This window comes from Trachurus trachurus, assembly GCF_905171665.1.
Source record: "Trachurus trachurus genome assembly, chromosome: 7".
NCBI classification, from domain to species: Eukaryota; Metazoa; Chordata; class Actinopteri; order Carangiformes; family Carangidae; genus Trachurus; species Trachurus trachurus.
In genome coordinates, this window is record NC_139901.1 from 21,261,106 (window position 1) to 21,274,603 (window position 13,498).

Sequence of the window (13,498 nt, forward strand, 5' to 3'; positions counted from 1 at the left end):
AGACAGGGAGATGCTGAGAGATGGAGAGAGGGAGGGGAAGGTGGTGGAGGAGGAGCAGATAATTTAAATAATGAAAAAAACTTGAGCGATAGAGGAAAGGGACTTCATATTGCATATTATTTTTTATTATTATAAATGTTTTTTTTTTCTGGAGAGAGGATAAGTGATGGAAAAAATGAACTGATGAAATAAAAGGAGAAGTCAACAATATAATATCACAACTTGAAGGCAGTGAGTGAAAAGAAAGCGCTTGCAGTACTTCATCTTTTTTTTTTTTTTTTTTTTTTTTTTACTTTTTTACTATGAGTTTTACCATTTGAAAAGGAAAAAGAGAAGACTGTCTGAGAGGAATGTTATCCACAGTCTAAATCAAAGAAAAATGAGTACTGAAAACTTGTGAAACATTTCATTTCATTTCATTTCATTCCATGTTTTTTTTTTTTTTTTTTACACAATAGTGCTTTTTGTGATAGAAGTCCTTCTTGTCTTATTAACATTTTGGTTAGGTTTATGAGTAAAAAAAAAATAGAAAGGCAATGCTTTATAGATTTATATATATATAGATATACAGTATAAATATAAAGGTGCTCTGTGTGACTCTTCTGTGTGTGCTGATTTGGGAGCTCCATCACATCGTCCCTGTTCCACTGGTCTGAAGCCATTTGGTCCTCAACTCTGTGATTAAATGAATTGTATTGATAAACAACTGGGTCACAGAATTGGGGCTATTTTCCACCATATGCAGACACAAAAACAATTGCACAAAAGGGTTAAAAATGCCGGTACATATTAAAACATTTTTGTATTTGTCACTGTGGTTGAGTGATTAAAAGACCTACAGGTACGGTTTATAATTCCCCTCACCAGAGCTAAACACCTTGTCTCATTCACCTGTGTGCCTGTGGAAGGAGTCTGTTCTGTGCCTTTACTAAACACTTTGCTGTCTGTATGTTACGTTAATACAGTATTCCTTGAGGGGACACTGAGGTTGTAGGGGGTTTTCCCCAGATAGAGAAAACACACACCCGCTTTGCTTTGAGACAATGAAGGCAGTGTGTTCACATAGTGCTACAAACAATAGTAGTGTTGATGCATTGTTTTGCACATTTTTTTCTGTTATGCTTTATCTGCTTCAGGGTTACGAGGGGGTTACTGAGGAGGGGGTTACCTATGTGGAACTACTTTAGCCATAAGTATTCTGTCCTGTCTCTGTTCTGTAATCTGACAAGCTACTGCTGCATGTGAATAAAAACATTTTAGCCTGCTGCATTAAGCCAGTGAACAGCTGATGCCCCTGGATTGGATGTCGTGTGAGAAATAAAGTTAAAGTAGTCTTTTTGTCAAACGGGGTCGTTATGACAATTTTTGTGTATTTTCACACATTTAATGTCTCCAACAGTGATCGTTCCTTTGTTGAATAGAATGAAAATGAAAGTGTATAATCTCTGATTGCCCTGTAGTTCTGTACCTACTGCATTGTGAAAGCCATTCCTGCTATTGCTCTTCCCCCACGGAGATCTTCTTTCCATCTAGGCTGTCACAGATTAACACACACCTAAAGAAAAAGAGCAGGCTGATGATCTCATCTCTAGAAAATACATCTTAATGTTTCTTCACAGAAATAGAGACCGATATGAAAACTGCATTTAGTAACATTTTACAATGAGGGTCCCTTAATTAGTACATTATTAGGCATTAGTATATAAACTCATGTGTTAATTAATGCTGAGTAATGCATAAATAATTATAACTAATTACATTATTCAACTTGTATTATTACTTAATAATTTATTAACTAACTTTGAGTAGTAAACATTAATTAACTGCTAACTAATAGGCTACATTAATTAATGTGTTTCCTAATCCTAAATAATACATAATAATGATTGTTAATATATGTGTAAACAGTCAATTAATGCTTAATAATGTACTTACTAACGTTAATTAAAGGTACCCTTATAAGTGTTACCCTGCATTTTCTCAATGACTAAAAAGTATGAATTTAAATAGCCTGACAACAATATTCAGATGTGGAGTGGCCCACTATATGGACTTCCACTTAAATTGCTTTTGGACAGTGATTAGCAGTGATTTTACGCATTTATCAGTCAATCGTTAGTGTAAGCATTATCATTACTTCCGTTTCCATTTTCAAACATGCCGCCCACCGCGTCACGGCGGTGCGCCCCGGCCCATCTGACTGGATGATACAGCCGCGTTTGGATGAGGCGCGCTTGTGCCTGTGTTGACACTGGACGGATATGCGGCGATGCTCTTGCGTGTGAAAGCGTCTGCAGCTGCAGCTCTCTCTAAGCAGCTACGGGGAGATTTCGGCTCGGATGCGAGATTAGGAGGAGGAGGAGGTGGAGGAAGAGGAGGAGGGGGAGGAGGCGCGACCAACATCAGAAAGGCAAAGGAGAAAAAAAAAACGGTAGGCTATCTTTTGGTCCATCGCGTCCACTCGGTGGCAGCGGCCCGTCGATTGTCAGAGGAAGCCGGGGGCTGGATTTGAAATGTCGCAGGGACGTGCTGGTGAGTCGGCTGGTGCAACGGAGCTTTTATTTGAGCCCCGGTAATTAAAATGACAGAATGACGAACAGCTTTTGTCAAATCCCTCAGCCTGTAACCCCGTAGACTCAATTTTTTTCAGACATAGTCCATTTTCGCCCGAGACATGTAAATATTGCCCATGATTGCCTGCACGGGCCTAACGGTTGATGCTGATAGGCTGATCACCTGGATGGAGAGCCCTCTGGATCAGCCTGCTGATAAACCATGGCGCTGTTTCTCCTCTGTTTTTTATTATAATTAATAGCTATGGATTCTTGTTTCCTGTCTCAGGAAATTCGGGGCACTTCCATTGATGAGTCCAGTCTCTAGAGACTTGCAGTAGCATTAAATTGTTTTGAACTGTGATGTTGGATTAATCTGATCCCCAGGCATCAGCCTCTCTTCCATATATTAGGTTAGGTTAGGTTAGTTTCTTGGTTGGGAGAAATTTGTTGCGGAGACAGGGAACATGTTTCATACATAAAAACACATACAGTACAAAAAGAACATCAAGTTAAAAGACTGGTGGAGTAAACAGACCACTGGACAATCCTGTGCATCCAGGCCGCTATTCTAACTATAATCATAAATATACATTCATATCAGCATCACATAACCTCAAACATACATTAATCCATTCACTTACATACGTCCATAGTTTGACTCATAATACATTCATTTCCACATAGCCTATGTTCATATCATTTCCTGCTGTTGAGAAGCTTGGCTGATACAGGCACAAAAGAATGTTTGTATCGATTGTGCCTGCACAAGGGAAGCCTATATGCTCCATGGAATATGTCACTGCTGCTCCCGCCATAAGCTTTAAATAGCTTCTTGGGAGACCTGGCGCTCCACACATCTGCTTCTGTTCTTTTCTGCTTTGTCTACTAATGTCATGTGTGTTGTGCGAAATAAATACTGAAATACTGAAAATAAGCCAGTCTAAATAAAGAAGCAAACATGACATTTGTTTGTAGCTGCTTGTCATTCCCCAGCTTAATTTAGCTTACACTGGACTACACAGCAGTGGTCTACTGAGGTAAACCTGCTGCTGCATTGGTACTCACTCAAGTCTTATTTTCTTTCAGAAGGCTTGATGATGAAAGGAGGGAGAGGAGGAGAGAGGTGGAGTGGATTGATGGCCTGGGACAGGTTTTAATTTGAGCCTTGTAAAATCAAGGTACGCTGCATTTACTTAGACTGATAGAAAACACTTGACAATAAGAACCAGCAGTAATTGTGATTAACGAACAATCATTTCCTTCTTTCCTCTCAGTGACGTCTATGGTCAAGAGGTGATGGCAGTGCTGACTGAGCTTCACCATTACTATTACCCGTTCCTACAAATGGATACCCACCACCTGCACATCTGAGTCTGTCCACCGCCCTGCCTCCTCTCCCGCCCCCTTCTCCTTCTGCCTCCCCTTACTCATTTTCTACCTTTTCCTCCCCCCTCCTTCTCCAGCGACCACTTGCTCCCCCCTCCCCGTTTCTCCTCCTACACCTCCATCGAATTTTCCCACGTGGAATTTCTCTAGATCTCTGTGATCTCACTTTATTATGGCGTGTTTCGGGCGCTCTCTGGACTCCCCGTGCACACTAGCCTTGCTGGTGGGCTTCCAGTTTGCCTTTGTTCTCTACTTCTCCCTTGGGGGCTTTAAAGGCCTGGTGTCTGTCCTGGTGCACACCACAGAGCCAGAGTTTGATTACTCCCGTCCTCACGACGTCTACACCAACCTCAGTCATCTGGGAGTGCCGCCTCCCCCGCCCCGCAACTCTGGCACTGGACCCCCTGCCACAGGACCACCGCTGAGAGACTGCCAGATCCCCTCCCCACTGCTTGGTAAGGGAGTGAGGGATTACATTTGTGCTGTTATGACTTGCATATCCAGTAAAAAAAAAAAACAGTCAGTGTTAGTGTGTGGTACTCTGCTGAGATATAAGCCAGAGAGCATGACTAAAACTCCTTTCCTGTCCTGTCCTTCTCCTCCCCCCAGTTGGACCTGTGTCTGTCCATCTCTCCTCTCCTCTGTCCCTAGAGGAGATCAGACAGAGGAATCCATTAGTGATGCCAGGTGGACGTTATCGGCCTCCAGACTGTGAACCCCGGCACCACACAGCGATAGTGGTGCCGTATCGGAACCGGCAGACCCACCTCCGCGCTCTGCTCTACCACCTGCACCCCTTCCTGCAGAGACAGCAGATCCACTACAGCATCTACATAGTGCAGCAGGTCTGGTTATCTACGAGTGTTTGTGTGTGTACAGGTTGGATAAAGGATCAGTGTGTGGTTATCACTGTCTCTGTCCTTGTGCAACATGAATTGTGTAATGCTGGTAGATATAGTTGGTGTGCCACACTGATATTCACAATAGTAAGATTATACATTTATGCAGAGCACAGATAGTAGTGGTGAAATAATAATATGTCTTACCACATTAGTATTATTATGTATTTTGTATTGGTTGTGACACCTATGTTCATAATCCTTGCGTAATGCTGATGTGTAGTTGGAGACCAGTATGCTGGCCTACTAGCTGGTACAAAAGATAATAATGAAGTAGCACAAATGTGAACTAAATTGAAAACTAAATACACATTTGTTTACTCTTTTTGTTTTGGTATTGCTTCATAAAGTCAATGTTAGCATTAGCAGCCGTTCTAAAGCAGGTGTTGTAGTTTAGCATCACATGCAATTCCTTAACTTGCTGAGAGCTGTCATCAGCAGTGGTTAGCAGAAAGCAACCCTCTCCTACTTCTATTGCTTCCTTTCTTCTATCTATCTGTCCTCAGCTCTTCACAAAGGATGTAGCCTAGGCCTACTGTAACCTCTTCCTCAGGCATTAACGTTAGCATTAACATTTGATAATGCTCATGCTGGCTATATAACCAAAACTCACAAACAGCTTTAACACAGGCTGTGTTTGTTTTTTTGTTTTTTTAAATGAATGCATTAATGTGTGGTTAAGTGTTCTCCTCTGCTTCTGTCTGTGGCCTCAGTGGGGGAATGGTACTTTTAACAGAGCCAAGCTGCTTAACGTTGGGGTGCGTGAGGCTCTCAGAGATGAAGACTGGAGCTGCATTTTCTTGCATGACGTTGACTTGCTGCCTGAGAATGACCACAACACCTACACCTGCCACAAACAGTTCCCCACACACCTGTCTGTGGCCATGGACAAGTTCAGATACAGGTAAAAAGCACAGTATGTGTGTGTGTGTGTGTGTGTGCACATGGCTGGACTTATGTTAACACATGCCGAGATATGTAATGATGTGATATGACTCTCCTAGGCTGCCGTACCCACAGTATTTTGGTGGGGTGTCTGCAGTAACCCCAGACCAGTATATGAAGATGAATGGCTTCCCCAACCAGTACTGGGGCTGGGGTGGAGAAGACGATGACATTGCTGCCAGGTGAGGAAGGGGAATTGTTTGTCCACACCTTGCAACTACAAGCATGGCCATTCGAGTGTCTCTCTCCACTACTTATACTCTTTCAATATCTTTTGCTTTGCTTATCCATGCGCCCATCCATCCATCATCATCCTTTTTCTCATGTTCACAGCTTCATTGCCTCATGTTTTCCTTTTTCCATTAACTTTTATTTTATGTGCCCTAACATCATCTTTCATCTACATGTGCCCTCCCACTGCTGTGGCTTTGCTGTGTGTCTCTTGGACTGGGTTCAGTAAGTATATTTGCATGGACTAGCCCGTGAATTTGGGCTGGGCTGCAGGCGTTAACAGTTTTGAAGCTCATCTAATTTCTATGATGCTTTGGTTCCCTCTCTCCGCTCTCTGGCTCGTCTAGCATTTGCCAGATGATGATGATGATAATCCAAAATACACTATTTTTCTCCTACTTTTAATATCATTCATACTTTTAAGTTTGCATCTTAAAAAATGATCATATAGATGACATTCACAACATTACTTAGATGTTTTAATCAACTTAGATGACTGGGATGTTACACAAGCACCAGAGGAAGGAAATAGGGAACAGCCATGTTTTTCATACATCATGTATGGACTCTCATACATCACCCACAATTCTAGTGTTGTTTACATTATTTTCCTGTTTTCATGTATCCCTTAGAGGTTACATGTATCTAGATTAAATAACTTTATTACTTTGAGCAACAGCAATATTGCGAATGGTTAAGCACTAGGTTTGTAGATCCAATATTATCCTGACTGAGATTAGGTTTTCCGATTTTGTCCTTCTGACTGGGAGAATGCTGTTTTGATTCCTGTTGTGTGCTGCTTCTTCAGGGTACGTCTGTCTGGCATGAAGATCATGCGCCCCCCAGTGGCCATTGGTCATTACAAGATGATCAAGCATAAAGGAGACAGAGGCAATGAGCAAAACCCACGCAGGTACAGAGATACATTGTTTTTTTTTTGTTTTTTTCAGAGTTAAAGTTGAATCTGTCTCTTTTTAGTTGGATGTATTTTAGACTATAAAATAACAAAGTGTGCTTAAGTCACAGATAATCACTTACTTTGTGCCACCAATACTCCAGGCTTCATTCTCATTGCTGGAGACAGGCATCAGGATTATGCTTCAGTTAACTTTTTGCCCAAACCTGTCCTGCCTTCAGTTCCTGACAGGTTTTGCTCTTACAATAATGGTTGTTTCATTTTTTGTTGACATGCTGTTTTATACGGAGTTGGCATTTTTCTCTGCCCGCTCGGTGGTGCCAACTATTTCTGTAGCCACGGGCAGCCTACTCATTTGTTTTTCTGGTTAAATTTTTTTTTCTCGTCTAAAATACTTTAGATAGATTATCTTGATTAGAAAAACAAGCTTCTGCAAACCAGCTGTAGTACCACAAAGTCACGTTCTCACGGGAATATATCTTCAACATGATAAAGACCTTATTTTTCCAATGTCCGGGGGACTTTATTACCTTTTATGGAAAGGTATTTTTTTTACGTGGTAGTGTTACTTCATAATTTTAAGGTAGACACATAGTGTTTATTTTTGTTATAATTAGATAAGAAGATTAATACTCTTCATGTTTATACATGAAATATCAAGCTAAGCACAATGAGGAAACAGTTGGCCTGGCTCTTAAAAGGTAACACCCACATAATAGCAAATTTACAGCTCACTAATGAACACATTGTGTCTCATTTGTTATCTATATATTATTATTATTATTATAGTTAATTTCCAGGGTGTGATAAATGCTGAGAATATTGCTCTCCAGACGCAGTAACTTGCAGTGGAAAGTCCAGAAAGTCATGTGAATTTATGTTTTTCTTGCATTTGGACTGAGTCATGCTAGCCGTTTCACCCGACCCACAGTCTTTCTGCTAAGCTAAGATAACAGCCCCCGGACTGTAGCTTACATTTCTGTGGAAAGTTATGAGAGAGTGGTATCAAGCTCATCACCTAAAGCTTGAGAGGAAAGATGTATTCTATATATTTCAGTCCAAACTATTCCTTTAAAGTTCAACCCTGAATTTGTCTTTCCAGGTTTGACCTTCTGAAAAGGACCAGACTTAACTGGCGCGCTGATGGCCTCAGCTCTCTGACCTATGAGCTCCTGTCCAAACAGCTGGAGCCTCTCTACACCAACCTCACTGTCAACATTGGAGAAGATCCCCGTCTGCCACCAGGGAAAGTACCGATCCCTTTGAAAACAACAACCCCTGTTCACCAACGTAGCACCAGCAAGTCTGAAGGCACAGGCAAACAGGAAAAGAGAGAACTGAGGAAAGTGTCTGCGGGGGCACAAATGAGTGTGCACAAGCAGGTCGGTGGAAAAACAGAACCTGCACGGTCAAAAACAGCGAATCAGACAAGACATGGGAAAGGCAGTGTGATGAAATAGAATGAGATGAATGGGAGGTGTGTGATAAAAGGATTGCATCACATCTGTAGCATTAAGTGGCTTCCTCCTTCATGTTGATCTGAAAGACCAAATGGAGGTAAGTAGTTTGTTGCGTTCGTGGGACTTCAAGTACACCAGCATTTTGTGGTCAGTGCCGTTTAGGGATAGTTATGCAATGGATCAAATGAAGAAGCCACTTTTGTCTACAGAGGTTGCATTCAGGTACGCGACTGAGTCCCCTCTTGGTTTAACATCCGCTGAAAGTGACTGGCGCTCATGACAGAAGTCCAAAATGAACTAAATGAAAATGAGACAGCAAATATATATATCTCTGCTCTTTTCCAGACATTGCAAGTTGTACGCAACCCATCTGCTGTCAGCAGACCTGCAGCTTCATCAAGTCTGCTCTCCCCCCCCCTGAAAAAAAACTGCTGCTGTCAGTCCACCCCACTCCACAGTGGGTTTGTGTTTCTGTGCCTTCTATCTTTTATGCTCATTTTATAGACTGGTAAAGTTCTGGTATAGTTGCTTTTAGACGCTGACCTGGGGGTTAATTCTTACCTCTCCTGCCTCTTGGCAAAAGTTAGAAAGCGGGGAGGATAAAGCTGATGCTCGATCAGAACAAACGATTTGTTCCTGGACTGCCGTTTTATATTTGTGTGCACTGATCAAGCGCTGACCAACTCCATAATTATCAGACAATTCTAGAGTTTATATTTATATAGAGACTTCTTTATTTGTTTACTGGTTTGTTTTACTTGTCCTTCCTTACAGTCTGGTGCCTCTCTCTCTCTCTCTCTCTCTCTCTCTCTCTCTCTCTCTCTCTTACATTTAGTTTCTAGACAATCAAACAATAGCTCTGTATCCAATCACATAACAAAGTAAGGAAACATTATCATGACTATCTTTACGCCTGTCAGATAAACATAGACTTGGCATGATAGTTGTTGTCCTAGTTTGACTATAGACCTGTGCTTCTGATATTATCTGTGTTTTTTTTATAATTCTTATTTTAGGTAAGTCAGGTATAGGGATAAAAGCAAACGTGCGTTGCGTGACTACACATTTGCCAGCTTCCAGTTGTGTTTTAATAACAAAAGTGTTCATAGTTACGATAAAGCGGTGTGTATAGATCTAGGTGAGCTTCTTACTAGAAGGCCTGACATCCTCACAAAGGGTCTTTCAGTATATTGAGAAAGATCTCAGTCCATCTAAAAGCATGAGAACACTCATGTGTTAGACAGAAAATAATTTTATCATGCGGAGGATACCAAATCGGAACATGTATATTATAGGTCATTTGGCTCATTTGTTGTCTGCATGTGTGATCTAAAGGCCACTATTTATTTCTGGTGTTCAGTTTTCTTTCTTTTTTTCCACATCAGCTATTAGAAATTTTTTTTGTTTTTTTTTCTCGAGTGTCCATCCTAGTTTACCTTTTTGTGATGGGTGAGTTTATTAGGTATGGTGCTAAGTTTGTGGACAGGGACTTGAATCTGATCACTGGTAGGATTTATGCTGCTATTTGACAATGGGAGTGGTGACACTGTACAACTGCATAGCTCCTTTGTAGAGCAAATAATTTCTCACCTATACCATATCACCACGTTTCATATGGTAACATTGTGCCTCATGAATAAGTCTGATATGACTGAAGGATTGAAGGCATCCTGCTGGGTCATGTGTGTGAGCGCCCTCAAGTGGCACAGTCTGGCATAGCACCAGCCCAAGAAAAACCAAGGACTGAATGAAACTGCAGTGTTGTGACATGAATGTTAATCATTTAACGTTGGCCATTCATAGGTTTCAGCCAATCAAATCTTTGCACTGCTCTGTTTGGAGGGTTTCTCAATTGCGTTGTATCACATGATTGATCCTGCCAGCTTAAAGGTGTAGAACAACTCTATGAACTTTACTGGTTAATAGAACCAAAAACTACATGGTGTGTGATTTATGAATGGATATACAATTTATACAAGGAGTATATGTTTATTTATGGAGAAATATTACCTGGTTTAAACAAAGAGTGCTGTACAAACAGATTGTCTTGACAGTGCATAGAGAGATGATAAGACTTAATTTCTTAACTTTATACATCATAATTATCTAGTTGCATATCAATAGATAATATAGCCTCCATTTATCATATTGCCCTGGACAATGCCTATATGATATGAAGTAGTGACACACTGAATGCTTTTAAATGGATATTTCAACATTTTGGCAAATTTGCCCATTGTCATAATCCCTTTAGTCATAGTAGTAGGATCGTTACCTTTAATTGTCGGTGCAAGCTGTTTTTCGATTGGCGGGGCAGAGGTGCAAGCTGCTCAGAGCTACGCTATGGAGGCATATATTTCCAGGTTTCCCCCATCAAACTCATAAAATACACAATCCAACAACTCTCGTGGACAAGTTGTGACCTGCACATTCACCACATTCACTTGGCAATCCCATGAGCCTCCGTAGCGTTAGCTGAGTAGCTCATATCTCTGCCCCGCTGATCGAAAAACAGCTTGCACCGACAATTAAAGGTAACAAACCTACTGCTACTATGACTATAGGGATTATGGCAATGGGCAAATTTGCCAAAATGTTGAAATATGCCTTTATGGATGTTATGTAATCTCAGCAGATTAATCAGAAAACTGTGTGCTTACCTGGAGATTGTTACTATATTTAATAAATAGGATAGTTTTTATAAAGGATGTGTCACAAGTGTTGGAAATATATACTGTGTAGTTAAATGAAGTCAATAACCAGGATTGGGACTTCAATTAAACTTTTTTTTTTTAAGTTAATTTCATCATGAGTTTTCTGTCATTAAACACATTTGAAAGATGTAAATGCAATGGAAGAAAACCTCCTGAATAGGGAGATGTGCATTATGGGCATACTATATGATGAGATTAATACATTAAATCACTTATATGGAAGTACCATGATATTTGCATCACCTATTAAAGTCTGGCATCATGTTTGGTTGCCTTATTTACTGATTTTATCAGATGAAAGATTGTGTGCGTATGACTGTGTGCGTGTGTGTGTGTGTGTTCATGTTGTGCAGATAGATTGTCAGCAAAAAAGGCAACAGAAACAGTGAACTACGGTGTTGTGACAGACAGCAAATATGTATACCAATAAAAACCCATAATCATAAATGTGTTTCTCTCAATCCTGTGTCATTAACAAACACATAAAACACACACTTAAATACCCTCTGCACTGATCTATACACTTAAATCCTTAGAGTGAAGCACTTATCCTCCCACAACACTTGAGGCCTCTTAATGAATACAAGCTTCAGCCTTCTGATTAATGCTGCTCCAGCTTAAACATTGCGGACATCAGATGCTCATGCTTGCCGCTAGATTAGCAGTCCTATATCATCATCATAAACACATGCTGCGCAGCGATCAAAAACTGCTCTAGGCCGTTACATCACTCTGTGTATTGCAGGCCTCTGTGTTCTATGTGGGCATAAAGAGCAGGATTAAAAAGTTGGATATGAGATCAGACCTATAAATAGATAGTAACCCTCAGCTGTGTATGTTCGATCTGTTTCATAATCAAAACTGCTGTATGACTCACCGCGAGAGGGCAAAACACAAACTCATAAAATGGGGAGGGGGGAGGTGTGGGCACCTCAACAACCAGTTCAAATGCAACACCAACACAGACTGCAGCCTCCAGAAGGACCACTGAGCTGAATTAACACACCTGATACTCTCACATTAGAGGCCTCACTCATCCAATATTGCATACTGTTGATAATGCAGGGTGTTATGGGTATAGGTATATTTCATGTGATAATACTAAAAGTTTATTCTGTGGTCTCCTCCTGCATGACACTTCATGACACAAAATTCACAGTTTAGGACTTGATTGAATAAAAACTCTCAGTAAATATCTTATATCTAATCTAAAAATAGCATTAGCTAACATTAGCCACCATAATGTACTGCAAACCAGCGAATCCCATTAATCTGCTAAATTGGACAAAGTTATGTTTTATTGTTCATTATTGTTTTTATTCATTAACTTAACATTTCATTTGCATTTGTTCTTATTTTGAAAGTTGCCCACTAATTTTTGTGAATAGCACATATAGTACAATAGTGCTTTTCTGGGGTGAACTATCATTCTGCACTTGGTATTTAAAAAATGAATATATTTAATGTTAAACCTAATATAGTGTATTGCGTGTCATCTCTTTAAAGTCATCACACCTGGATGTCTTCCTGTTGGATGTTCTGTGATGCTGTCATTCTCTGACGGCAGCAGTGACAGTCCAGTTTGCTCTTTCCCTCCAGTGGACTGACACACTGGCCTGCCGAAGCGACCATGGCGGCAGGCGTGGAGGGCTGAGACAGCCTTTAGTCACCTCCTATTACCGTATGACCTCGGAGACACAGGTGACCTCTCATACCCTCAGCAATACTTTAGCCCTCTTAGCACAAACACATGCAGCGCAGGATGATATATTTAGTCCTATAAACCATTGCACAAGGATGCACATGTAAGTGAGCCACATATAGGCACACAAGCCTATATTGTGTGGTCATTTTGGTAAACCCTATATCTCTCCCAACCAGATGTATTATTATTTTCTCAGGTTGTTTGTGCATCATTTCAGATACACACCACACACTAATCCATTTATATTCACCTGCCTAGAGACAGGTAAGTATTACAAACTGAATCAGTCAGGTAATTGTCTGTCTACCTGTGTTAGCATAGACATTCTGTATGTTATGATTGTCACACATGTTATGGAGCTTTTTTTTGATTGCAGCAGCATAATTCAAATAGTGTTAAGATCTGCTGAGTGTTCAGGTAGAGGCTCTATATCCCACAGTGATGACGAGAAACTCTTTTAGATCCAATGTGTTTCAGAGGAGGAGGGGGGCTTTCTTGTGTGAATTATGAAAGAAAAACAACAGGAAGAGTCTAAAAATTTTGCAGTCACTCTTCCAGTGTGACTCATTGCCACGCATCGATGTGAAAATCAACCATGATATAGGTCACAACATTTGGTTATATAACCACCCCTAATGTTTTTGCACTGAAAATCATCACATCATCGGATATGGAAATAAAGGAGAG

General features: G+C 40.6%; 1 protein-coding gene across 1 annotated transcript; it reads left to right on the forward strand.

Annotated features, from left to right (window-relative positions):
- Positions 1 to 4,093: 4,093 nt before the first annotated feature.
- Positions 4,094 to 10,452, forward strand: b4galt3 (UDP-Gal:betaGlcNAc beta 1,4- galactosyltransferase, polypeptide 3). Its single transcript, XM_083975674.1, has 6 exons — positions 4,094 to 4,396; positions 4,551 to 4,786; positions 5,554 to 5,744; positions 5,845 to 5,967; positions 6,825 to 6,929; positions 8,035 to 10,452. Exons 1-6 carry the CDS (start codon positions 4,114 to 4,116, stop codon positions 8,390 to 8,392), a joined length of 1,296 nt encoding a protein of 431 aa, XP_083831800.1. The 5' UTR covers positions 4,094 to 4,113; the 3' UTR covers positions 8,393 to 10,452.
- Positions 10,453 to 13,498: the final 3,046 nt, after the last annotated feature.